At 43.0% G+C, this 26085-nt stretch overlaps 2 protein-coding genes and 1 long non-coding RNA gene across 3 annotated transcripts in view; 1 reads left to right on the top strand and 2 right to left on the bottom strand.

Annotated features, from left to right (window-relative positions):
- The window catches only part of LOC145361224 (scavenger receptor cysteine-rich type 1 protein M130-like), a 253499-nt gene extending 248377 nt beyond the window's left edge, over positions 1-5122 (top strand). Inside the window, exons 7-10 of the mRNA XM_080216861.1 lie at positions 1546-1653; positions 3675-3785; positions 4258-4389; positions 5076-5122. Of these exons, the coding sequence (XP_080072987.1) occupies positions 1546-1653; positions 3675-3785; positions 4258-4389; positions 5076-5122 (398 nt within the window). The remainder of the gene's footprint in view (positions 1-1545; positions 1654-3674; positions 3786-4257; positions 4390-5075) is intronic.
- Positions 5123-14703: 9581 nt separating this feature from the next.
- Positions 14704-17199, bottom strand: LOC145361161 (uncharacterized). The gene is made up of 3 exons (XR_013889814.1): positions 17160-17199; positions 16857-16973; positions 14704-14742 (listed from the first exon to the last, which is right to left on the bottom strand). It is a non-coding gene; the product is annotated as an uncharacterized LOC145361161 (long non-coding RNA).
- Positions 17200-17838: 639 nt separating this feature from the next.
- Positions 17839-20297, bottom strand: LOC145361223 (scavenger receptor cysteine-rich domain-containing protein DMBT1-like). Its single transcript, XM_080216860.1, has 3 exons — positions 20198-20297; positions 19179-19493; positions 17839-18203 (listed from the first exon to the last, which is right to left on the bottom strand). Exons 1-3 carry the CDS (start codon positions 20295-20297, stop codon positions 17839-17841), a joined length of 780 nt encoding a protein of 259 aa, XP_080072986.1.
- Between the last annotated feature and the right edge of the window lie 5788 nt (positions 20298-26085).

Below are 26085 nucleotides of genomic sequence, written 5' to 3'. Positions count from 1 at the left end.
CCTGTGTGGCCATCCATTTTCTCCAGAAAAATAAAGTTAAATGATTATTTTTATGGGAAGCATATTCAAAGTGTGTCAGTACAGAGGGATCTGGGTATCCTTGTGCAGAAATGACAGAACGGAAACCTGAAATTGCAATGTTGAGTAAGAAAGGCATATTGAATATTGGCATTTATTGCAAAAGGACAGGATTTTAAATATAAAGAAATGTTAACACTGGATAAGGCCGTGGTGAGACCACACCTGGAATGTTGTGTCCAGATTTATTCTCCATACCTGATGAAGGATGTGGTGACACTGGAGACAGTTCCGAGAGTGTTCATCATATTGATTCCAGGGAAGAAAGGTCTACCATACGAGGAGCATTTGAATAGCTTGGGTTTGTACTCATGAAGCTTAAAAGAATTGGGCGGGGGGACGGATCTGACGGAGGTATATAAGACTCTAAAGGGATTGTTGAAGTGGATGTTGAGCAGATATTCTCCTTTGTTGGAGATTCTACAACAAAAGCTCGTAGATTTAGAGTGAGACGGAGGAGTTCCAAATCTGAGGAGAGGGACAATTTCTCTCAGAGTGTTGGGAACCTGTGGAACGATTGTCCAGAGTGCAGGCGAGACAGAATCAGTCAGCAGATTGATCAGTTAGCACATTCAGGAAAGAAATACATATGTATATCAATGAAAGCTGAATAAAGCTCAAATGGAGCAGGGATGCTTTTGGTTTTGAGAACAAGATAAGATCGACCATGATCAGATAGAATGGGGGAGCAGCCTTAAAAGGCGGAATTGTCCAATCTCACTGCTAATTCCTATGTTCCTCCTAATTTCTATGTTCCAATGTATTCATTAATTATTTAGCAACTGACATTTTGTTTCTACTTACAATTGGTTTCAAACCAACACTCAGTTTTTTTTTGCCGTGTCAAGTTCTCGAAAAGTACTCGACCCATTTTGAGGCTATCACCAGTGCCAACACTGCATCCCAGAGAGAAAAAAAAAACTACCTCTCTAATACTACATAATCTATGCCGGTGGTAATGTGCGTGGCCTCCTCCTCTCTGAGTCAGATGTTTCACCCTTGGTCCCAAGACTTTTTACCAATAAAAAGTGTCAAAACTTCCTGTAAAATCCTTCCAAGGCAATAATGTAATGCGGTGAGAACGGGAGATATTCAGGCCTGTTTGGTATGGAGTGACGCCCCTCTGCTTAGCGGCCATATTGACGCATGGCCAGAGAGTCTGGTGAAAATCTGACATTCGTACAACTAGTTTTGAATGGATAAACAGTACGACTACCTGTATCTGAACTCGCACCAAATTATCTTGATTCATATTTTATGCGCTGATCTCCACTGGTCGCTAAATGCCTCAGTGTTGCTTGTGATGGAGGCAGTGGTATTATCACTGGATTCATGATGCAGAGAAACAAGATAAATTCCGCGAGGCCCCTCTTTGAATCTAACCTCGACATCGAATGAGATATGTAATCAATAAAAAAAAGAGAAATATTGTTCCAGAATGTAACAATCCCGACCATTCTCCAACAGAACCTGTCGCGGGGAGCTGGGATCCACCTTCTGTTATAGACCAAGCCATTTATGAAGAAATAGATGATATTCCTCCCGACGACCTGCACACTCAGTCTCGTGCTTCAGGTTGGTGTTTTTCTTTAGAAACCGTAGCTACACTGCAAAAATGCCGCTTCATGTTTACCCCCCCGCCCTCCCCCCCATAGCCATGGCCAAGAGAAGTATTAACCTCACTGTCCTCATGTAGAACGGAGACATGTTAAATGTCCTTATTTAGCTTCAGAGTATTTGCATACTGATTAGATAATCAATGCTCATTATTGTTCAAGAATATTTTTTACCTTCTGTGTAAATAGAGCGAGCTGAGCTGTTGTTTCCAATTTCCAACTGCTTTGTACCTTGCACACATCAAAGTTTGATCGAAATAATAATAAGGAAAACATTTCATTGAATATGTAAATCAATTTAATACGTCACTGCTGACCGCAGACACAGCGTCCAATTAACAGGACAGAATAGAATTTGGGAAAATACATGGAGTACAATAGATTATTTTGCTAAAATGGGCAATTTTGAAACCGTTTTTGGACTGAAAAAAAGACAAAAAATAAATAAATATAAGGAAACATCTCCAATGCAAACAAGGAAAAACAACGTGGGACATGTGTTAGACTCAGTGGAGTCATGAACTGAACCAAGCGAGTTGAGAAATTGGGAAAAAAAGGCGATGTGATTAGTTAAGGTGACAAAGGAGGACTACAATATTAGTGAATAATGGAGTATTAATTAAACAGCAAAATATGCAATCAAAACAGAAACAAAATAGCCAATTCAGATATTAGTTCAGACATTTTCGAAGGATAGTTTTTTTTTTAGACAGTCAGCAATGCTGAAATGACAAAAATATTGATCAATTGTTTGTTTCAGTTTGTCCCAGAGATGAGATTTAAATTCATGACTTCACAAGATGTGAATGGAAATGACATCGACAGGTAGAAACAAAAACGAACAAAAACAAACTAATTGGAACATTTTCATCCATGCATTTTTAAAGAAAGGAAAAATTCTAGCGGAAGCAGAATTGCAGTTTTTCACTGAATCATTACTAAAGGGTGTAATGTCAGATTCCTGGCAGAAAGCAAATATTGATGTTGTGATTAGGAAACTAAAAGGGGAATGGCAAGACATCGGTATCAGTTTATTGAACATTATTGGAGGAAAGCTAATCGAATTTCGACAAAAGGAGGAAAGAAAATATTTACGCTAAAACAATATAAAGAAGTCAGTGCACCTTTCATGGTGGGATCTCTCACATAATCAACATCATCAAAATCTCACAAAAGTCATCGGAGTAGATACCATAAACACCATAAAAGTTTTTTCTTTCCTCGAGCCCACCATTTGTTTGGGAAACTGCCCTCTCATACAGCGTTAACGGGACAATTTCCGGTCAGCTCGTTTCCAGGCAGTTCCAATCATTCCTGATTCTCAAATATTTCCCAATCCATGTTCCATTCCAACACTTCAATAGAAAAATAAAGCTGACACTCCGGTGCCGTGCTGAGCGAGTTGCTGCACACTTGGTGATATGATTTTTCATAGGAGCCATTCACCCAATGGCCAAGTTACATTCTCCTTTGGTGATCAATGATCAGCTGACCATGCTAAAGTAGACTTGAGATGGTAGTTTTTTTTTAACCACTTGAACAAATTCATAAGTCAGATTACCACTTCATTATTAAATTGATGTCATTTACCGTGAAATATTGCAATGCATAAAATTGCATTCTGAATTTCTATATTGCAAAAGGGGAAGTTTCAAATCTACTTCATTTGCTTTTTTCTTACATTATTTCCGGTTCTCTGATATCTCAAACATTATCTGTCCCAAGGCACGGGGCATTGCAGAGCCAGAGTAATATCTTTTGTCCAATAAGCTCGTGCTAGTTCTTCACTCTGGACCACTGCAGTCAGTCTGTGGGCTGTTCTCCCAAATTGGTGCCAGGATCAAATGCCAGGATATTTCCACAGAGGCGATAAAGTTTCTGTGATTTCGACTGACTTTCTGAATCTCTCTCTGTCACGACAACATCTTAATGTCTCCACAAACAATTTGTCAACCAACCAATTATTTTTGTGCTTACCAGTTTCTTCAAGCATCGACTCCTTCAATCAGATTGAATATTACACCAGTCACACTTTGGGAGACACGGATCTTGGATCAGAATATCCTGAAGTGGATTCCTCCTCTATTCAGGGTAGGTCGAAGTTCACATCCTACCATTTCCTTTTGAGCCTTCTCACTCTGTAATATCTAAAATAGCTTCTGAAATCTCCAAACAGTTCCAAGTAGCTCAGATACAGCACAATTATTTCAATTACAGAAACGTTGAGACTGAAACAATGTTTTATCATTGTTCCAAGCAATGTAAATGCCATTTTTTAAGAAGTTCCATGTTTTTCCCCAGAAGCCTCCCTTGGTTGCGAATTGTGCACTGGTTTGTGGGATCGGTGACTCATTGGGAAACATATAAATTTGAACTAACATTGAACACAAAAACTAAACAAAGCTTCGTCCAATAATTTTCCATGCTCTAATTCACTGGTCTCCATGCCACCATAGATCAAAGCCTCTGTTGCGTAATTACTGTGGAAATAGACATTTAAGGATATGATTCGAACTGTCCTTCATTACTAATTAATTTCAATTCAAATACGTTTCCCTCTTAGCTCCTGCTTTGACAGACTATGACGATGTTGAGACTGAAACCATTGACCCTCAGAGTGGGCACTTGCTGCTGAACCGGGGCCCTGACGGTATCTTCACTTTAATAAGTTCCAGCGGTGATCTCGGCACTCTGGGTGAGATAAATCTTTGATTGTTCCATATCTTAGACAGTCGTTCGGGATGAGTACATAATAAATTGAGAATAAATTGGAACAGGATTAGGCCTTTCAGACCTTCCAGCCTGGTCCGCCCTTCAGTGGATTATGACTCATCAGACATTCATTCTATTTACTCTCTTACCTTTTCCCTATAATCCTCGGTACCTTCACTGACCAATAATCTACCCATTTCAGCCTTAAGTGTGCACAAGGACTTTGCCTCCACAGCTCTCTGTGGCGACGTGTTCCAAGTATTGACAACTCACGGGCAAACCCGTATTGATCACATCTTATCGGTTCCTTCCACGCCAGCTAAGAATAATAAAGTTATCTGTGGCGCAAGCGCAGGTTTTTAACAGCCATTGGGCAGTGTCCATTCATTTATGAAGTTTACACATATACATTAGAATGATATTTGATGAGATTTTCCAATGGGAGTGCCGCAGTGTAGGGATGTGACCTGTCCCGTGGTTTCTGCTTTGTGATTTCCTGCAGTATTTTCAGGGGTACATTACATTGAAAGTATCAGAGAGAATGTGCAGTGTGTACTTGATAGAAAGAAACTGCCAGTTGAACTGGGATATGATATAAGTACTTCTGAAGTGTTGACCTGATTGTGTAAATAGTTGTAAATCTTACTCATTTTTATTTTACCGTTTCAGGTCATAGTCATCAACAAATACAGGATGTGACGTCCTCAGACATATGAATCATGGGATTAAATGACAGGGGGCGCCCCTTAACTTTTCCACAAATATCGCCATGTCGAATATGCTTTACTCCCAGATAAAATATTGTTTTTTTTTGTATCAATAGGTTATTACTTCATGTTGCGTTTTGTGAATTCTCATTTCTGTCATTGTTCCGCGTGAAAGAGTAAACGTTTTGTTCAAGCAACAATGAAAAACAACCTAAAATGTGTATCGAGTATTGTACTGTCCATATTAAAGCGGTTACATCGCATTGCATTGTGGAACGGAGCCGTTATTATCATTCAAGATTTGATGCGTTTTTTTTGTCAAATGGATTTGAAGTTTATTTTATAAAGCCTTTCCTTCTTATGTCATTAAATAAAGATTAGAGCAGATAAATACATGGTTTGATTCCGTTTTCTTCATTTAGTATATTGTAAATCGTCACGGAGGCAGAGAGAGGACATTTACTGGGGGAGTGGGGTTTACAAATATTGAATGGGAATTACTGGGAGGATTAGAGGGGACATTAGGAAGAAGGTTTTCACTCAGAGAGTAGTGGGTGTCTGGAATTCGTGTTTAAACTGGTGGTCCAGACAGAAACTCCTCGGATCCAAAGATCGGCCCCCAGATCTGCGGCTGAAATGTTGTAACCTGTAAAGATCGGGCTGGGGACTGGGTCACTAGAAGGTGGGATTAGAATGGAATGCTAGTTTATATTTCTCCAGCTGGTGAGAATGTGATGGGCTGAATGGCCTCTTTCCATGTCGTGACTTTTTCTCTGCTTTCTGTTAGCCCTCTCGCTGGGCCAGGTGGAGGAATGAGTTATTTTTAAATAAGAAACAAGAGGAAAGGTGAGGATATTGAGGCAACGCTGACTTACTCTGATACCCATCCCCCCTCCAATAATCAAAGTGAGTGAGAAATCCCCCCGCCCGCCCCATGTTCAACACAAATGCATTTCCCGGAGTGACAGTACGGTGACACAGTGTTTAGCGCTGCTGCCTCACAACACCAGGGACCCGAGTTCGGTTCCAGCCTTGGGTCACTGTCTGTGCGGAGATTGCACATTCTCACCGTGACTGCGTGGGTTTCTTTTGGGTGCTCCGGTTTCCTCCCACATTCCAAAGATGTGTGGGTTAGGGGGGATCAGAGGGTAACTGTGTGAGGGGAGGGGAATCGGATAAGATGCCCTGTCGATGCAGAGTCCATGCACTGTCAGGATTTGATGGTTTTAAGTGGGGGTAGTTTGATCCCTGGGGTCAAGGTGCTGCGCTGACAATTCACTCTCTGGCTTTAAACACTCTGCAATGCAGAGACAGGAGAGGAGTGTACACCAGGGGGCAGCATTGCAGCTTCTTCCCCCCATTGAAACTGAGATTGTTGCTCCATCTGCTGCACCATCCCCACCACATCCACCGGGGACAATCTGGACAATGGGCTGCAGGGAGACCCATCGCTGGCGGCCATCTTGTATTGCTGGAAGAGTCAGCCGGCGGCCATCTTGCGTTACCAGGGGAGATGGCAGGCGGCCATCTTGCGTTGCCAGGGGAGACGGCCGGCGGCCATCTTACGTTGCCAGGGAGACGGCAGGCGGCCGTCTTGCGTTGCCAGGGGGACGGCAGGCGGCCATCTTGCATTGCCAGGGCAGACGGCAGGCGGCCATCTTGCGTTGCCAGGGGAGACAGCAGGCGGCCATCTTGGAATATTGTGTACGCTTATAGACTCCTTATTGAAGGAAATAATTAATTCTATGGGAAGGAGTTGAAAAAAAAAAGTGTACTGGACTAATATCTGTAATGGACTGGTTACTGCTGCAGTAAGTTTGCAGAGACCCGGTTTGCATTCACTGCAGTTTAGGACAGTAGGAAGCCATTTGATCAAAACCTCTAAGATCCTGGAGGGTACTGAAAGGGTAGATGTGGCAAGGATATTCTTTCTTCCTGGAAATTTAGATCAGGGATCATTATTTGCATCAACGGATCGCCCATTTCCGGGACAATATTTATTTATTGTTGTACATTAAGCAATTAGTTAATGAATTCTTAATGTATACATTTCCCATTTCCTTCTATGATTCCACCCAACATTACACCAACATGTTTCTGAAGTCTTACACGAATAACCTGACAATTCCACAATTTGACAGCAATTTGAAGCAATTTCACCGCTTCTTCACCTCGCACTCTCTCCTCCCACTGCTGGTGTCGGTGTGTCACTGCCTCTCTCGCGCACTCTCTCCTCCCACCGCTGGTGTCAGTGTGTCACTCCCTCTCTCTCGCACTCCCTCCTCCTACCGCTGGTGCCGCTGTCACTGACCTCTTCGCTCTGTCACTCTCTCATCCCACTGGTGGTGCCTCTGTGCTCCCCCCTTCTCGCTCTGTCACTTTCTTTTCCCACCGCTGATGTTTCTCGTTCTCTCGATCTCCCACCCCAACCACGGCTGGTGTCACTGTCTCTCCATTTTTCGCCCTGTCATTCTCTCCTCCAACCGCTTGAGTCGCTGTCTCTCCCGCTCTGTTTCTGTCCCTCTAACCTCCCACCGCTGATGACTTTGTTTGTCCCTTCCCTCAGCCATTCCCTCAAACCATGGCTGGTGGCACTGCGTCTCCCCCTCTCGCTCTGTCACTCCCCTCCCACAGCTGGCGTTTCTGTTCCTCCTCCTCCTTTCACCCGCATGGTGGCTCTGTGCTGAGCGCTGCTGCGAGACAGTGCCAAGGAAACGCGTTCAATTCCTGGCTTGGGTCATTTTCAATGCGGAGTCAGCATGTACTCCCCATGTCTGTGCGGGTTTCCCCCCGGTGCTCTGGTTTATTCTCACACTCAGAATGATGTGCTAATGAAGGATTGACCATGCTCAGTACTCACTCAGTGTACCCGAATAGGTGCCGCTGTGGCGACTGGAGGATTTGTGCAGTAACTTCATTGCAGTGTCAATGTCAGCCTACTCGTGATACGAATAAATAAACTCTCTCCTCCAACCGCTGGTGCCACTGTCCCTGCAATTCACTTTTCAACAACTTTATTGACAACGAGGCGTTGTGGGCCTGACACAGCGGAATACAGCAAGCTCACAGGCCAAAAAACAATGCGAGCGAAGTGGGCCGATATGTAAACATTTCCGTCTTAATCTGCGCTCAGGAAATGGTGTCGGAATTCTCCAGTTTGATCACTATTTCCAATATTTATGTATTTATGAAATAACGGTCTTCCGCTAATTAATGTTTCTGTTTTAATGCCATAACGACCGAAGGATGGTTAGAATTTCCGGGCGATCGGACAGGGGCTTATCCGGAGGAAATGAAAACTAACGGATTACTGGATATTAAATCTTGTGGAATTAAAATGAAAAGGAGACATGGGAATCTGAGCAGCATCTTCATACCTCCCGCTACTCAACGGTCTCCAGTGTTTAGGGTGGTGCTGAGATGTAATCGGGTTGGATTTAGTTGCTGGGGAAATGCAGTGGAGCACCGCCCCCCCACCAGACCCATCCCACCACCGCCACCCCGCCCGCCCCACCCCACCTCCGCCTCCATGGCGATCGAGAATATAACAAATGAAGAAAACTTAAGCAAACCATGTATTTATTCGCCCTAATCTTTATTTAATGGCATAAGAAGTGAAGCTTTTACAAAATAAACGTGAAGTCCATTTGACAAAAAAAACGCATAACACCTTGAATTATAATCATGGCTCCGTTCCACAATGCAATACAATGTAACGAGTTCAATATGGACAGTGCAATACTCGATACTCATTCCATGTTGTTCTTCATTATTAATTGAACAAAACGTTTACTCTTTCATATAAAACAAAGAAAGAAATAATCATTCACAAATTACACAACATGAAATAATAACATATTGATCCAAAAACAACTACGCATTTATGTGAGATTAAAGCATATTCGACATGGTGACATTTGTGGAAAACTTAATGGGCGTCCCCATTGATTTAAGTCACATGTCTGAGGACGTCACATCCTGAATTTTGTGATGACTATGACCTGAAACGGTAAAAGAAAAATGAGTGAGAATAACAACCATTTCCACAATCAGTTCAACACTACACAAGTACTTGTATTATATTCCAGTTCAACTGGCAGTTTCTTTCTATCAAACACACACTGCACATTGTCTCCGATACTTTCAATGTAATGCACCACTGAAAATACTGCAGGAAATCACAAAGCAGAAACCACACGGGACAGATCACATCCCTACACTGCGGCATTCCCGTTGGAAAATCTCATAAAATACGGTTTAACATTATAATGTATATGTTTAAACTTCGGAAATGAATGGTCACTGCCCAATGTCCCTACTTGTGCCACAGAAATCTTTGTAATCCTTGGCTGGCGTGGAAGGAACCGATAAGATTGGATTAATACGGATTTACTGTACATTGTGGGGGTTGGACATATTTTTGCTGAACTTTGGGCTTAAAGTAGGTTCCTTGTTTAATACAATTCTGCTCAGTCGCGACAGGAACTAAACCCAAATACCAATTATTCTTTGATCGGCTGCACACCAGAGCGAGTATATTCCACACAAGAGGGCGGGAGACTGCAGTAATAATCAGAGGTGATAATCAATTCAGAAAGCAGTCACAGCATGGGACTCCATGAAGGAGATCAGAAATGACAGGGATTTCCTCACAGTATCCAGGAAATGTTAAATTTCAATCTACTTTGTTCATTATTTTAGCAATCGATTAAACATTGCACTTTTGATTGGGTGAATTTTAATCGCAGATTGGAAACAGGTTTTCCCAGCCTCTCAGCTGGAGCGAGTTAATTAGAAATCAGGATTAATGCAGCTTCAGAAGCCTTGAATTTCGGGCCAAAAACAGAAGGCTATTCAGTGTGGCCTTGTCAGGAGCTTCGAGAAACAGGGAGTCACAAGGGCTCAGTTTGAAGGAATGGTATAATTTAATTTAAAGATTTGTTTCAATCTGAATATCGGTCTGAATCCAGATTGTTTTAAATTAATGAAAAGAAAATAAGGGCAGCACGGTGAGACAGTGGTTAGCACTGCGGACTCACAGCATCAGGGGTTTTCAATCACGGGTTTTCAATCCCCATCTCACTGTGTGAAGTTTGCATGTTCTCTCCGTGTCTGCGTGGGTTTCCCAGGGTGCTCCGGTTCACTCCACGGTCCAATGAAGTGCAGGTTGGGTTGATTGGCCATGCTAAATCGCCCCTTAGTGTTAGGCAGACGAGCAGGGACAATATTTAGGGCCTGGCGCGGAGGTGCCACTGATGGTGGGCTGATTTTGATCCTGTTGGGGTAACGGCTTCTCATGTGATGGGAATAACATCCCAATTGATAGCACCATATATGGCTCCATTGCACGAGATAGAAGCAGAAAGTGTGGAAATGCAATCCTTATATGAGATTCAAATGTCAGGGAAATTGGAAGGCATTCCTTTGGCCGGAAACGATACTCCAGGCTGGAATGTTGCGCCCCTGGTGTTCGAGTCAAGGATTTCTCAGGGCAGTTGGGAGATATTCAGCAGGGGGCGCTGAAGAGCCACTTGCCGTGATTTGCATCGGTATTAATCAATTAAGTTCACAAAAACTATATGCAAAAGCGCATCATGGGGATAGGAAGTCAGTTGAAAATTATTACCTCAAATCTGGTGATTTCAGAGCTACTAACAGCTCCTCCTATTGGGCAAAGTTAATATTGCCGGAATATCAGCTGAGTACCTGGCTGCGAATCTGGTGCTATGGTGACGGGTTTTAGATTCCTGGGACGTTGGGAGAGGTTCAGGGGCTGTGGGGGTGGCGGGAGGGGGAGGGGGAGGGGGGGCGGTGGTGATGGGGCGAGATCAATATAAAGTGAACGCGCTGTACCTGGCTGGGACGGGAAATGCTGTCCTGTGGTGAGTGTTTGATAGTGTGGTTTGGAAGGGATAAAACAGAATGACAAGTTGATGGGAACACAAACTGCGTGACATAGGAAAGAGAAACACGAGAAACAATAATAAAGAGAGAACAGTAAGATGTAACATCGGAGCTCGGATACTCAACGACGAGAGGCAAATATAGTCACTGCACAAATACTGATTAATAATGGCAAAAGAAACATCGCTGCCACTATGCACATTGGTATTCGGTAGAATAAGAGGTTATCTCATTGAAACATAGGATTGTTATGGGGATCGACAGGATAAATGCTGAGAGGATGTTGTCACCCCCTCCCCCTCCCACCCACACATTAGAGATTCTAGCACCAGACTGCGCAGAATGAGATGAAAGGGAACCAACTTGAGACTGAAATTTGAAGTGTTTTTTATTTCTCTCAACATGTTGTGAATCTTTGGAACTCGTTGCCACAGAGAGCTGTGGAGGCAGAGTCCTTGTGCACATTTAAGGCTGTGATTGGTAAACCATTAATCAGTAAAGGAATGAAGGGATCCGGGGAAAGGGCAAGAGAGTCAATATGATGAATGTCTGATTAGTCATGATCCACTGAGGGGCCGGCCAGGCTCGCGGGGCTGAACAGCCTAATCCTGTTCCAATTTCTTATCAACTTATTGTGTACTGATCCCGGTCGACTGTTTAAGAAAAGGAACAATCAAAGAATTATCTCACCCAGAGTGCTGAGATCACCGCTGGAACTTGTCAAAGTGAAGATACCGTCAGGGTCCCGGTTCAGCAGCAAGTGCCCACTCTGAGAGTCAATGTTTTCAGTCTCAGCGTCGTCATAGTCTGTCAAAGCAGGAGCTGAGAGAGAAAAGTATTTGAATTGTAATTAATTAGTAATAATGGACAGTTAGAATGATCTCCTTAAATGTCTATTTCCACAGCAATTATGGAACAGATATTGATCTATTGTGGCGTGGAGACCAGTGAATTAGAGCATGGGAAAGATTGGACGAAATTGTGCTGTTTTCTTTTAATTTTAGTTCAAATTTATACTGTTCTAATGAGCCACCGATCCCACAAACCAGTGCACAATTCAGAGCCAAGAGAGGCTTCTGGGGAGATTCACGGTCATTCCAATTGTTCTGAATGATGGTAAAACATTGTTTCAGATTCAACGTTTCTGCAACTGAAATCATTCTGCAATATCTGAGCTATTTGGCGCTGTCATTTCATGGTGTGCACGTCATGGTGTACACGTTTAGAGATTTCAGAAGCTATTTTAGATATTACAGAGTGGAAAGGCCCAGAAGGAAATGGTAGGATGTGAAATTATACCTACCCGGAATAGAGGAGGATTCTACTTCAGGATATTCTGATCCAGGATCCGTGTCTCCCAAACTGTGACTGGTGTAATATTCAATCTGATTGAAGGAGTCAATGCTTGAAGAAACTGGTAAGCACAAAATAATTGGTTAGTTGGCAAGTTGTTTATCGAGCCATTGCGATGTTATCATGGCAGAGAGTGATTCAGAAAATCAGAGTAGAGATCACAACAACTTCATCTCCTCTGTGGAAATATCCTGGCATTTGATCCTGGCACCACTTTGGGCGGACTGTCCGCCGACTGACTACAGTGGTCTAAAGTGAAGAACCAGCACTACGTTATTGGACAAAACATGTTACGCTGGCTCCGAAATGTCCAGTCCCTGAGGAGAGATAATGTGTGAGATATCAGTGAACGAGGAACATGTATTATTTAAAAAAAAAACAATTACATCTGGGCGAGTGGACCGGCTTTTATGATCCAGAAACACTTTTCGCTGTCGTTTTACTCCCCAGCCTTTCATCATCAGAATTGAAAATCCACAGACTCATAGATCCCCCACCATGCAGAGGGAGGCCATCTGACCCATAGAGGTTGCACGGACAACACTTTCACCTCGGCTCTGTCCCCGCAGCCAAACATATGAACCCAACTTATCCCTCTGACCTCCACTAAGGGGCAATTTAGCATGGTCAATCAACCGAATATGCACATCTTTGGACTTTAGGAGGAAACCGGGACATCTGAAGGAAAGTGACACAGACATGGGTGGAAGGTGCAAACAATACACAGACTGTGATCCAAGCCAGAAAATGAACCCAGGTCCTGGAGTTGTGAGGCATTATTGCTAACCACTGTGCCACCGTGCCGTCAGCAATAATGAAAACGTCAGCTTTCGTTTTTCTGTTGAAGTGCTGGGATGGAACAAGGATTTGGAAACGTTTGAGATACAGGAAATGCTGGAACTTACTGAAGAAAGAGCAGACAGGGCACTGCCCCGCTCTTTGGTGTATGAGATGGCAGTTCCCTAATGAACGTTGGGCACGAGAAAAATATTTTCCTGATGTTTAGGCATCTACTCTGATGACGTTTGTGAGGTTTTGATTATGTTGATTATGTGAGGAATCCCAGCATGAAAGGTGCACTGACTTCTTCGTTTTGCTTTAATGTAAACATTTTCTGTTTTTCCTTTGGTCGAAATTCGATTGGCTTTTCTCCAAATAATGTTCAGTAAACTGTTACCTATTTTACTGTCATTTTCCTTTTTTACTTTCCTAATCACAGCATCACTATTTGCTCTCCACCAGCAGTTTGGAATTACACACTTTATTAATGACTCGGTGAAAAGCTGCAATTCTGCTTCTGCTAGAATTTCCCTTTCATTGAAAATGGATGGATGAAAATGTCCGAATGAGTTTGATGCTTTAAGTTCATGTTTGTTTCTAACTGTTGATATAATTCCCATTCACATGATGTGAAGTCATGAACTTAAGTGTTATCTCTGGTATAAACTGAAATAAACAATTGATTAATATTTCTCTCATTTCATTATAGTGACTGTACAATCTATCCTTCGAAAACACCTGAAGTAAATTCTGAATTGGCCATTTTACTTTTATTTTGATTGAATATTTCGTTATGTTAGTTGACATTCCATTTTTCACTCATAAAGTAGTCCTCCTTTGCCAACTTAACAAATAACATCATCACTTTTCTTTCCCCGATTCCATATCTCGCTGGGCTCAGTTCACTACTCCACTGAGTCTAATACATTTCCCTGGTTGTCGTTCCTCATTTGCATTGGGGATGCGCCCTTATATTTAATCGTTTGCAATTGTTTATTTTTTGCTTTCTCTTGATATATTTTATCTTTGATTCGGTCCAGAAAAGGTTTTAAAATTACCAATTTTACAAAAAAAAAGAATATTGCACTCCAGGAAATTTCCCAAATACTAATCTGTCCTGTAATTAGGCGCTGTGTATGTGGCCAGCAGGAATAAAGTATTGAGCGCATTAACACATTCAATCAAATATTTCACTTATTATGATTTAGATCAGACTTTGATATGTGCAAGTTGCAAAGCCGTTGGAAACAGACAATAGCTACTCTGCTTTCTATTTTTAAACAGAAGGCAAAAATTTTCTTGAACAATAATGAGTATTGGTAATTTATAAAGCAAGCAAATACTCTGAAGATAAATAAAGACATTTAAAATGTTTCCTTTCTACAGGAGGACAGTGAGGTTAATGCTTCTCTTGACCATGGCTAAAAGGGGATAAACGTGAAGCGGTATTTTTCAATCCAGCTTGGGTTAAAACACACACAAACCTGAACCACGAGACTGAGTGTATAGCTTGGCTGGAGGAATATCATCTATTTCTTCATAGATGGCTTGATATATAACAGAAGTTGGATCCCAGCTCCCCGCGGCAGGTTCTGTTGGAGGAAGATCGGGGCAATTAGTATATTCTTACATTCTGGAATTATATTCCTGTTCATGATTTGTATTGATTTCATATCTCATTCTCTGTAGAGGTTAGATTCGTACCAGGGTCCTGCAGAATTTACTTTGTTTCTCTGCATCATGAATCCAGTGATGATGGCACTGCCTCCATCACAGGGAACACTGAGGCATTTAGAGACCAGTGAAAGTCAGCGCATAAGATTGGAATCAAGAAAACTCGCTGCGAGTTTAGACACTTGCAGTTGTTTTGTTTATCTGTGCAAAACTTATGGTGCAAAAGGCAGGCATTCATCAGATTCCGTGGCCATGTTTTAACATGGAGCAGGTCAGTAACCCGTTACCAGAGGGGCGCCACTCCATACCAACCATGGCCGAACAGAGATATCTTCCGTTCTCACAGCCTTGTTGCCTTGGAATGATTTTACAGGAAGTGCTGACACTGTGTTCCTATTAAATCTTGGGACTGAACATGGAGCATCTGACTCAGAGAGCGGGACGCTATTTACCGGCATGAATCCTGTAATATTAGTGGGATAGTTTTGCTGGGATGCAGTATTGGCATTGATAATTGTGGAAAATCATACCATCACGTACTGATGGGGAACTTGACACGGCAAAAAAATAACTCAGTGTTGGATTCCAACCAATTGTAAGTGGGAAGAAAATGCCAGTAGCTAAATAATTAATGAACGCGTTGGAACACGGGAATTAGGAGCGAGATTCGGCAATTCAGCCATTTGAGCCCGCTCCAAAGTTCTATATGATCATGCCTGATCTTATCTTGGTCTCAAATCCACAAACCTGCCTGCACCATTTTAGATTTATCCAACTTTCATTGAGACACATACTTGTTTCTTTTCTTCAATCTACTGACTGATATTTGCTTTGCATTTAAATTCCTGTCCTTTTGCAGTAAATGCCAATATTCAAATTGTCGTTCTTACGAAATGCTGCATTTGTACATTAACGTTCTGTCATTCATGCACAAGTGCACCCAGATGCCTCTGCATTGACAGACTTTGAATATGCTTCCCAGTTCAATAATCATTTACCCTTTTATTTTTTTCTCTCTGCGAACATGTTTGACCACAAATGTATCCACATGATCTCCATCTGTGACATTCTGGTCCTTTGTCCTCGCCTGTCAATATCCATCTGTAAACTCGGTAATCTCATGAGGGCCTGCTTTCCCACTCATCTTTGGATCATCTGCAAATCTTGTCGTGTTTCACTCTGGCTCGAATCACAGGTCAGTTATATCAGTTGTAAACTGTTGAAAACTGAATACTGCGTCATCCCTGCTATTACATTTTGCTCTCTATCCAGAGAAGGAGCCTTTTACCCCTATCCTGTGCTTTGTCTCATTCAACTAATCCCCTATCCAAGCCAACATTCTGTGCCCAGCTTCTGGGATCTAACACTCTTGCCCAATGCCATCAAGAATCTAGATGTGCCATATCCACGTGATGCCCAGCATCCACCTCGCGATTCAAACTCTCAAAAAAAATGAGCAAGTTTGTCAGGCACAAGTTGTCCTTCACTAAATCGTGCTGACTCTGGAGAATTCCGCTTTGTTTTCCATTGATCAGTTATCTCCTGCTTAATGACTGACTGCAACAACTTCCCAACAGAGGGGTCAAAACAAGTGGTCTACAGTTTGCCTTTTTTATGCCTCTGCTTTTTCTTGAATGAAAGTGTCATACCAGCGTGTTTCCAATCCACTGATATCTTTCCAGAATCTCGGAAACAATGAAATAACAAAACTACATCTACTATATCTGCTGCCACCTCCTTTTCCAAAAGTGTGCCGGTCATTAGAGATCAATTTGTTGCATTAAAAAATCCAGTTCCGCATCCCATGCACTGGTGGATTGAGCAGGAATATGAATGTAGATAACTCCCTCATTTATAGTAATATTTTACTGTTTCTCATGTGACTCAAAATAAATTACTGGTCAATACTCAGTTAATTTGTTTTTTGAAATGTATTCAAGTCATTCTATGTAAATCGGCAAAGAAGCCCCTCTGATGGATGAAGCAACATCCATGACTCAGCGTGGGTTCAGGGATATGATTCGGGCCTTACCTTTTATTGATGATCTTCTCTGCATTACTGCCAAAAGGGCGATGAACTCACAGATCAACAGGACACCGAGTGATATGCAGATCACCAGAGGGATGGAGGTGCTTTCATCTTCATATCCTTGATGAAAGATTCAAGGAATTTTCTTAGATAAAGTGTCCACAATGTTTTAAACACTTACATGATTATCAAACACTCAGACTGTCGGTAGAAATTGACAAAAAAGGCAATACAAATGTGTGGCAACTATGAATCCTAATGTAAAATGAGCCGTAATAGTGATTGATATTTATTACTGAGACATACCTGAAGGTGTGGGCAGAACAGTCGGAGATAATTCCGGACCTGATGAAGATATGGTAAAAGGGAGACAAGTAGTTGCATTGTTGGTCAGAAAGACATTTGAAAACATGAATTAACTTCAGCCAAAATGGGCGAAAAACGTCACACAGTCCCAAAGCACACCGCTCAATGGGACACTTACCGGAACAAATCACACTGGCATCTTCCTTGTGATCACAGTCAGAATGAGCGAATGATGAAGGGCAGTCCAACAGAAAGGATTCACTTCCGGTGCACATCACCTCATCCAGCCAGATAGTACCGTTACCCTGCCCAAAAGCGGCCCCTCCTGTGGCCTCGAGAGCAGAGCCACAGCCCAGCTGTCTGCAGACAACACTGGCATCGTTCATATCCCAGGAATCATCACACACCGTGCCCCAGGTTCTATTACACCATATCTCCACTCTCCCGGAGCAGATGTTGTTACCTCCAGCCAAGCGCAAACTTGGTCCTGAATTTGTTAAAGATAATAAATAAATTATTAAATTTGATGTAGCACAAGAGAGGAATACAATCAGATTGCTGGTTTATTAAAGTTGGGAAAACACCTGATTCTCGCTTGCAGCTTTTCACAGTTTCCTGCTCTTGCTTCGGTGTCCCTCGCTCTGTTGATAAGACAAATATGTTGACTCCATGAGCTACATCAATATTTCAAATCACACCTGTAAGCAGAATGATTGATTGTGTTACCTGAACAAACGACACCTGCATTGCCCCAATGATCACAGTCGTGTTGACCCCACGGGTCTGCCTGGCACTGCCAAAGTGTCGACTCGTGTGAAAGGCATTTCATCTCATCCAACCAAATCGGTCCGGATCCTACTCCGAATGAACGAGCATAATAGTCGATGGAAACGATTGTGCCACAACCTAACTGTTTACAGATCACTGCTCCATCATCTGAATCCATGTTTACAGCGCAAACTGTTCCCCAGGTCCCATTATAGAGCACTTCCACTCGGCCCTCACAGCGATGCTTTCCGTTCACCAAACGCAGCTCTTTGTGCTCTGTCAATCAAATCATAAATAATCACGTGGTGCAATTATCAACTCTGATTCTAACACTGTGGATTTGTCTAAGTTGAGGTCATAGTTTGTAATAATTATTTCGTAAAGGTCACAGAAAAAAAACATAATCAAAAATAAGCAACATTGAATTTCGATCGAAACATTTGAACGCTGGGCCCGATTGATTTATTTGCAAAGCTTGCAGCAATGGTGAAAGGGACAATGTTTTAGAAGCTCTGTCCGTGGATTACCAGCAGAGCATCAACAAGTTCCCACAGTGAAAGCTCACGAAAGGCATTGGGAAACCAGGCAATCAGGATAAAAGTGGATTTAAAGAGCTTTTGCAAAGTTTCTCGTTTCTTATGTAGCAAAACTTCCGGTGTGAGGTTCACACCGATTGCTTCTGTGGTCCCTGACCCTTGAGAGTGACATAAGCCAGCTGGATGTTGTATTCGACAGTGAAAAAAAAGAACGTCTATTGCGGCAGCAAACTGGCTTGTATAGTTAGTACGAAAGAGGACTGCAAAGCGTGTGTCACAATGCTAATATATGGCAAGGTACACATGGCAATGACAACTTAGTTTTCCAACTGCTCAATGGAATAGGGCGCATTTTGATGTGAAGAATAAAGTGACAGCGCGTTTCTCGAGAAATAATTGATTACGTCAAACATCTTTGCAAAATAATGTAGTAATCCGGAACATTTTACACATAAACTGATGAAATTTAAGACTCGTGTTCATAATAGTCAGTGATATTAATTGGAAAACGCATTTATCTCAGGAAATGAGGTATAAAGTAACATAAGGCAACACGTCAAAAGTAGGATATAGAAATAATGTAACGGTAATGATGTCCAGAATAAATAATAGAGAGGGATTTGACATAGAAGCATTCGTAAGCGCCGTCCTTTGGTAAATCAGGAACATATCTTATATATGAAACTTCTAATGTAACTGAAGTTGGGACAGTTACCAGAGCACATGATCTTCACATCTTCTTTATGAATGCAGTCGTGTTTACCCCACAATGCATGGGGACATTCCCAGAGAAATGTTTCATTCCCGGTGCATTCCAGCTCATCCAACCAAATTGGCTGTGAGTCAGGTCCAGCCGAAGCAGGAAGAGGAAGCCGCAATGCATGTCCACAACCCAGCTGCTTGCAAACCACGTCTGCGTCTGTCAGATCCCAGGAATCATCACAAACTGAGCCCCAGATCCCATTGTGATAAATCTCCAGTCGGCCCGCACATCGGCTTCCGCCGCCAGAGAGCCTTAACTGTTTGTGTTCTAATGGAATAATGAAAGAGACAGATTATATTTCTTAAACATATTCACCTCGTTGCTAAATTCACACTATGATATCACTTCCAGATCATTTAAAGCCCGTATTTTAACAGCCGTTGAGAGGGACATTAATAAACGCTCGAGAGAAAACAGTTTCTGCTGCGAGGTAAAGTAAATGATGTGGCGTTTACAAATCTCCTAGATATCCATATTTCCAACAATAACATAGTCCGGCCGTTTTCTGTTCGGTTCTGACCCACTCATTACTGCCTGTTTTGCTTTACCGTCAATTATGAAATTGTGTTAATTAGTTGTTCCACACAGAATGTTTGAGGCAGACATTTGATTCTTTGCTTTTCACTACTTCATTTTGCCATGGAACCTTCATCAGACATTTCAACAGTTCACACATATATATAGATATATGTCAGTACAAATCAGAAATACTGCAAACATATAGGTCGGCTGACAGTCGGTTGACCTTTCAGACAGTGCCCTTTCTTGCGAACTAGTCCAATTTACTGCTAAAATGTTCATCAGTTCCTTGTTATTTCAAGAATGCAGATTTCAAATCAATCCCTCCAAAACAATCAAAGCGTTTCTAAACAAACCCTGCACATTCCCACACACCAGCAGTGACCAGTGCACACACAAAACCGCACACACACCCCCTCCCTTTCCATGTTCTCCTCTTCCCCCTTACTGACCAACAGAACCAGCGGACTTGGCAACTTGATTTGCATTGGACTCTCTTCCGTCAATACAAATAAGTTTCAAAATACCATGGTCATGTTCAGAGATACCCATGCTCTCCACTACTGCTCACTGCTCCATCATAATCAGTCCCACTACCCCTGGAGATCATGATAATCAGTTTCCATTCACTGTCCAGTCCGCACAGTGGTTAGCTACGCAACGTCAGGGACCCGCGTTCGATTTTGGCTGAGGTCAGGGTCTCTATGGAATTTGTACATTCTCTCCGTGTCTGCATAGGTTTTCTCTCAGTGTTCTGGTTACGTCCATATTCTGAAAGATGTGTATGGAACCGAGCAGGCGGTGGACTGTGGCGACTCGGAGAATTTCACTGTTACTTCATTTCAGTGTTAATATTAGTCTTATTTGTTAATAATAAATTAACTTGAACTCAGATATCGCTTTCCTTCCCATCTGACATTTATGCAGCAAACCCTTTTTCATCCTTATTCAACAGTCGGTGTGTTACTGACTGGGACACAAGATTGCAATCCCCTTTCTGAAACGTGACCCTCTCTCCCAATGTTGTGTTGCTGAAACCCACCCCACCGATTAGCACATTAGTCCCCATTGCCGATGCTTCTTTAGTATGTTGGTCTCAATTCACTGAGGAAAGTTACCTGGAGATTGATAAAATTGATAAATAATTTTATTAAAGTGTTATTGTCATCATATTCCAAACTATTATTTTTTTTGCTTCCTTCCCAGGGTGTCCTGTCCTGCATCCAAGCCCCAGTGTGAACTATCTCAGCTGTGTGTTCCCGAGGAAGAACTGAAGTATATTCTCCAGATGACCAAGATTACATTCTTTTTCCCTTAACGTTTCAAGAAAAAGTGACCTGTTTATTCACCTGAGCACAGAACCCCCACGCCGATGCTATCACTGCGATCCGGGTTCAATGAGAATGTGCTGCACTTCCGGAGATGCGATTCGTTTCCTTCACACTGGACATCATTCACCCACACAAGCCCTTCACCCTCTCCGTACTTTGAATTGTTATAGGCGGTTACCGCTTCGCCGCAGCCCAGCTGTCTACAGGCCACATTAGCGTCATTCAGATCCCAGAGGCTGTCCTGCACTCTGCCCCAGCTGTGGTTGTAGTAAATCTCCACTCGCCCATCACACCGACTTCCCCCATTCATCAATCTCAGTGACCAGTTTTCATCTAGGCGAAGAAAGACATTGAGAGCAGTGGTTCCAGTGCAGCAAATTAACCCGTATTGAGGTCACCTTTCACCAGTACATTTCTGTTTGTTAAAAGGTGAAGGATATTCCTGAGAGGCGGTTCAGCACAGTCAGGCAGGAGGATGAACAACCAGAACTCCGGCTCTGGATCGAAAATAAATGCATTGTTCAGCAAAGCGGCATTATATGTTTGCAGAACGCAGGGATGGACGGGCATTTGGGCGGACAAATGTCGAAACATCCTCATTAATCCAGTACCACGTGTTAGTGAGTGATTTAAATGGGAGATAATGGGTGATTATCCAGCTGAGCCGTGGATAACGAAGGAGGTGAAGGAAAGTGTTAAATTAAAAGCGGAGGCGTTTAGAGTAGCTAAGAGTAGTGGGCGAGAAGAGGGTTGGGAGAGGTTTAAATGTCAACAAAGATTGACAAAGAAGTTGATAAAGAAGGGTAGGAGAAACTATGAAGCTGGGCTAGCGCTTAATATAAAAAAGGATAGCAAGAGTTTTTATAAATATATAAAAAGGAAGAGGCTGGCTAGGGTGAACGTTGGTCCCTTAGAGGATGAGAAAGGGGACTTAGTGGTAGGGGATGGGGATATGGCTGAGGTCTTGAATAACTTTTTTGTTTCTGTCTTCACGGAGGAGGACGTGAATAATTTGCCGGGTGTTAGCGATGGAAAGGTGGTAGGACTGGAGGGTCTCGATGACATTACTGTTACTAGAGAGGCGGTGCTCGCCAGACTGGAGGGGCTGATTGTGGACAAGTCCCCAGGACCGGATGGAATACATCCGAGGGTCCTGAAAGAAATGGCGGAGGTGGGAGTGGATGTCTTGGTGGTTATTTTCCAGACGTCGCTGGATTCCGGGGAAGTGTCGGGAAATTGGAAAAAGGCTAATGTTACGCCGTTGTTTAAGAAGGGTGCCAGGCAAAAGGCAGGGAATTATAGGCCGGTTAGTTTAACGTCTGTTGTAGGTAAAATGCTAGAATCCGTCATCAAGGAGGAAGTAGCAAGGCATCTTCAGGGGAACTGCTTGATAGAGCAGACGCAGCACGGTTTCGTTAAAGGGAAGTCGTGTCTGACAAATTTACTGGAGTTCTATGAGGATGTGTCTAGGGCGGTGGATAAAGGTGAGCCGGTGGATGTGGTCTTTCTTGATTTTCAGAAGGCGTTTGACAAGGTACCTCACAAGAGGATATTGCAGAAGATCAGGGGGCATGGAGTTGGGGGTAGGGTGTTAGCGTGGATAGAGGACTGGTTGTCAAATAGGAGGCAGAGAGTGGGGGTCAATGGGTGCTATTCGGATTGGCGGTTGGTGACTAGTGGAGTGCCCCAGGGGTCGGTGCAGGGGCCTCAGCTATTTACCATTTATATAGATGATCTGGAGGAGGGAACCGAGTGTAGGGTGTCGAAATTTGCTGATGATACCAAGATTGGTGGAACGGCAAATTGTGCGGAGGGTGGGGAGAGTCTACAGAAGGATCTAGATAGGCTGGGCGAATGGGCCAGGAAAAGGCAAATGGAATTTAATGTTGGCAAGTGCGAGGTGGTCCACTTTGGTAGGAATAATGGTAGGAAGGATGATTACTTACGTGGCGAAAAACTGCAGCAGGCGACAGTGCAGAGGGACCTCGGGGTCCTTGTGCATGAGTCGCAAAAACCCAGCTTGCAGGTGCAGCAGGTGGTCAGGAAGGCGAATGGGATGCTGGCCTTCATAGCGAGGGGGATTGAATATAAAAGTAGGGAGGTCTTGCTGCGGCTGTATAGGGCATTGGTGAGGCCGCAGCTGGAGTACTGTGTGCAGTTTTGGGCGCCATACTTGCGCAAGGATATTTTGGCCTTGGAGGGAGTGCAGAGGAGGTTTACTAGGCTGATGCCGGAGTTGAGGGGGTTGAGCTATGAGGAGAGGCTGAATATTTTAGGCTTGTACTCGTTAGAGTTTAGAAGAATGAGGGGAGATCTCATTGAGACGTATAAGATGATGAATGGGATGGATAGGATAGTGGTGGAGAGACTCTTCCAGCTCAGAAAGGATAGTAGGACTAGGGGGCACAGCCTCAAGATAAAGGGGGGTGGGGCGGTTTAGAACGGAGTTGAGGAGGAACTTCTTCACTCAAAGGGTGGTGAATCTCTGGAATTCTCTGCCCGTTGAAGTGGTGGAGGCTACCTCGCTAAATATTTTTAAGACGCGGGTTGATGGGTTTTTGATAAGAGGGGGGATTAAGGGTTATGGGGAGAGGGCGGGAATGTGGAATTGAGCCACGACAGATCAGCCATGATCTTATTGAATGGCGGGGCAGGCTCGAAGGGCTAGTTGGCCTACTCCTGCTCCTATTTCTTATGTTCTTATGTTCTTATGTTCTGTTCTGAGGAGATAGTGCTAGAGGTTGGACATTCATTTCCGGCAAATTGGGAAACTATTCTGTGAAAGTTTATCTGGGCATGCTGGGATATGCTGCAACCCATCAAAGCAGGGACAGAGGTTATTCTGGCAGTGCGATAATTTGTTTGAAATGAGAATTTGATACACAAAAGGACACTTTTTAAGATGTTAACTATTTAGAGCACCAACGAGATATTTTTTAGGAAAAAGAAAACATGTTTCAGAAGCTTCCTCATGTTTTATATTCGGGGAAATCAAAGGGGGAAGTTAATAATGGTAGGAAGGATACGGTTGTACAGATAGTTTTCCAAAGAAAGGCCACGTTCGAGGCTTCACTGGTAAGTTCGCGTCAATGAAATGGAAGGGTAATGTCTACCCAAGTGTGAAATTGGGCCTTTGACAGGGAATAGTCATTCGATCTGTTAATGTGGCTTCCTTAGGGGAATCTGTGAACATCTGTTGTACCTGAGATATGTTAAGGACATTGACTGTGGTGTGATGGGCAGGATTACAATTTTCAAATGCCGCGCTGGTGGTGTGCACAGGCAAATGGCAGCGTCACCTGATGCCGGAAAATGGGAATTGACTCATACTGGCGGGAAGGAGGCAACGACTATTTTCCGCGAAGCTTTTTCACAGCCGCAGGATGTCCCAAAGCCCGGAATAGTCATCAATGGACATTGCGAGAATTACAGTTACTTCTGAAATATATTAATCAAAGCAGCGAGTTTGCACATACAGAACACCCGTATGTCGCAATGTGGTAAGTGTTAAGTTTATTTATCAGTGTCATAAATAGGCTTATATCAGGATCGATATAAAAGAAAGGAGAAAGGGATAAAACTAGTCTGGACTCGGGCGAGTTACTCAATGTAATTCGGATGGGTTTTGTTTTGACCTCCAGGTTCCATGGCGACTTCAAAATCCCGAGGGTTCTGCAAAAAAAAGTGTATCGAGGAAAGTGCTGTCACTGGTGGAGGTACAAAGAGCGGGAAAGATGTGGGAAGGGAGCGGGGGACGTTAAAGATAACTCCCAAAATACCAATAGTGACCGAATTGAAATCAGCTGTAGTAAGTGGTTAGGTTTGAACATGAATTGTGTGAGTTTATAGTGGGTGAAGGACAATCAAAACTTTTTCGAGAATTGAACAATTATGTGAAGTGAAAAATAATACAAATCTGTGAGGATATTCATGGATTGTGACTGGGTGAGGTTCATTTCCAATAATTCTGCGCAGGCTCACGGGTCGAATGGATTTTTTTGTTTACTACACCCAAGTGTTGTAGTTCTCTGAGTGACTGCATTGTGAGGACTCACCCGAGCAAATGACACTGGCATCATTTTCATGTGAACAGTTAAACTCTTCCACTGATGAAACCGGACACTCCCCCAACCGGGACTCACTTCCGTGGCATCTGTAGTTTTCCTTCCATATTGTCCCATTTCCTTTCCCAAAGGCTGCTCCTCTCAGGATTTTCTCTACCACTCCACACTGAAGATGCTCACAGACCACACTGGCATCTTGGAAACCAAAGTAAACATCACAGAGCGTCCCCCAGTGTTCTCCATGCAGCACTTCCACCCGCCCGGAGCACCTGTCATTTCCACCAACCAGCCGGGGTTCAGTGTTTCCTGTTTCAGATCAGAAAAACACACCGACTTAATTAATTTCCTCACTGCAGTCAAAAGAAACACTTTTTTTAGCGATTCAAAAAAACTTCCATATTTGTACAGCCACAGAAATCCATTTCCCAAAAGTGCCAAATTACTAAGTGAAAACGAATTAATGTGATAAATGACGCTTCAATGCAAAATCACATTGGCATCGTTCCTGTGGGTGCACTCGGGCCCATTTACTGGAACAAGGGGGCAGTTCGTTCAACTTAATAATTCAATCTCTTTCATCAGTTCAACATGTGTCCACTATTATTCTCTTCAGAAGCCGTGTTCAGTCTTACAGCGATTCATCTGGAACATTATTCACCATCCGCCCATAAACTGAACGGACTGCTGGTTTATCTGGAGAAATCTGGGTATGATCGCCCCCTAGCGCCTGCTGATGGGAACTACCCCCATGTGCAGCAGGCGAACATGAATCGAAAGAAAATGGGTTTAATTTGCCCAGAGGCTTTCTAACTGATAGACACCAAAATGATCGAGTTGATTTTGTTTCTCTGTTGGCGCTGAAACGTGTTGAGAATGAACGTTCTCAAACGATTTCAACCAGAAATAAAACGATGGATTTCCGAATGTTTAAATGGTGATGAGCAA

The sequence above is a fragment of the Carcharhinus amblyrhynchos genome, chromosome 34, assembly GCF_965287045.1.
Source record: "Carcharhinus amblyrhynchos chromosome 34, sCarAmb.v2.hapA, whole genome shotgun sequence".
NCBI classification, from domain to species: domain Eukaryota; kingdom Metazoa; phylum Chordata; class Chondrichthyes; order Carcharhiniformes; family Carcharhinidae; genus Carcharhinus; species Carcharhinus amblyrhynchos.
Note: the sequence above shows the minus strand (reverse complement) of the source record. Positions and strands in the feature narration are given on the sequence as shown.

Bases quoted from the DNA above. Each gene is read 5' to 3' on its own strand.
- LOC145361223 (XM_080216860.1), bottom strand. From the start codon at position 20,297: ATGGGTATCTCTGAACATGACCATGGTATTTTGAAACTTATTTGTATT. The intron at 19,494-20,197 runs GTCAGTAAGGGG...TTATTCCATTAG, and splicing joins CAAGTCCGCTGGTTCTGTTG to AACACAAACAGTTAAGGCTC. The intron at 18,204-19,178 runs GTAACTGTCCCA...TTTGATTGACAG, and splicing joins TGTGAAGATCATGTGCTCTG to AGCACAAAGAGCTGCGTTTG.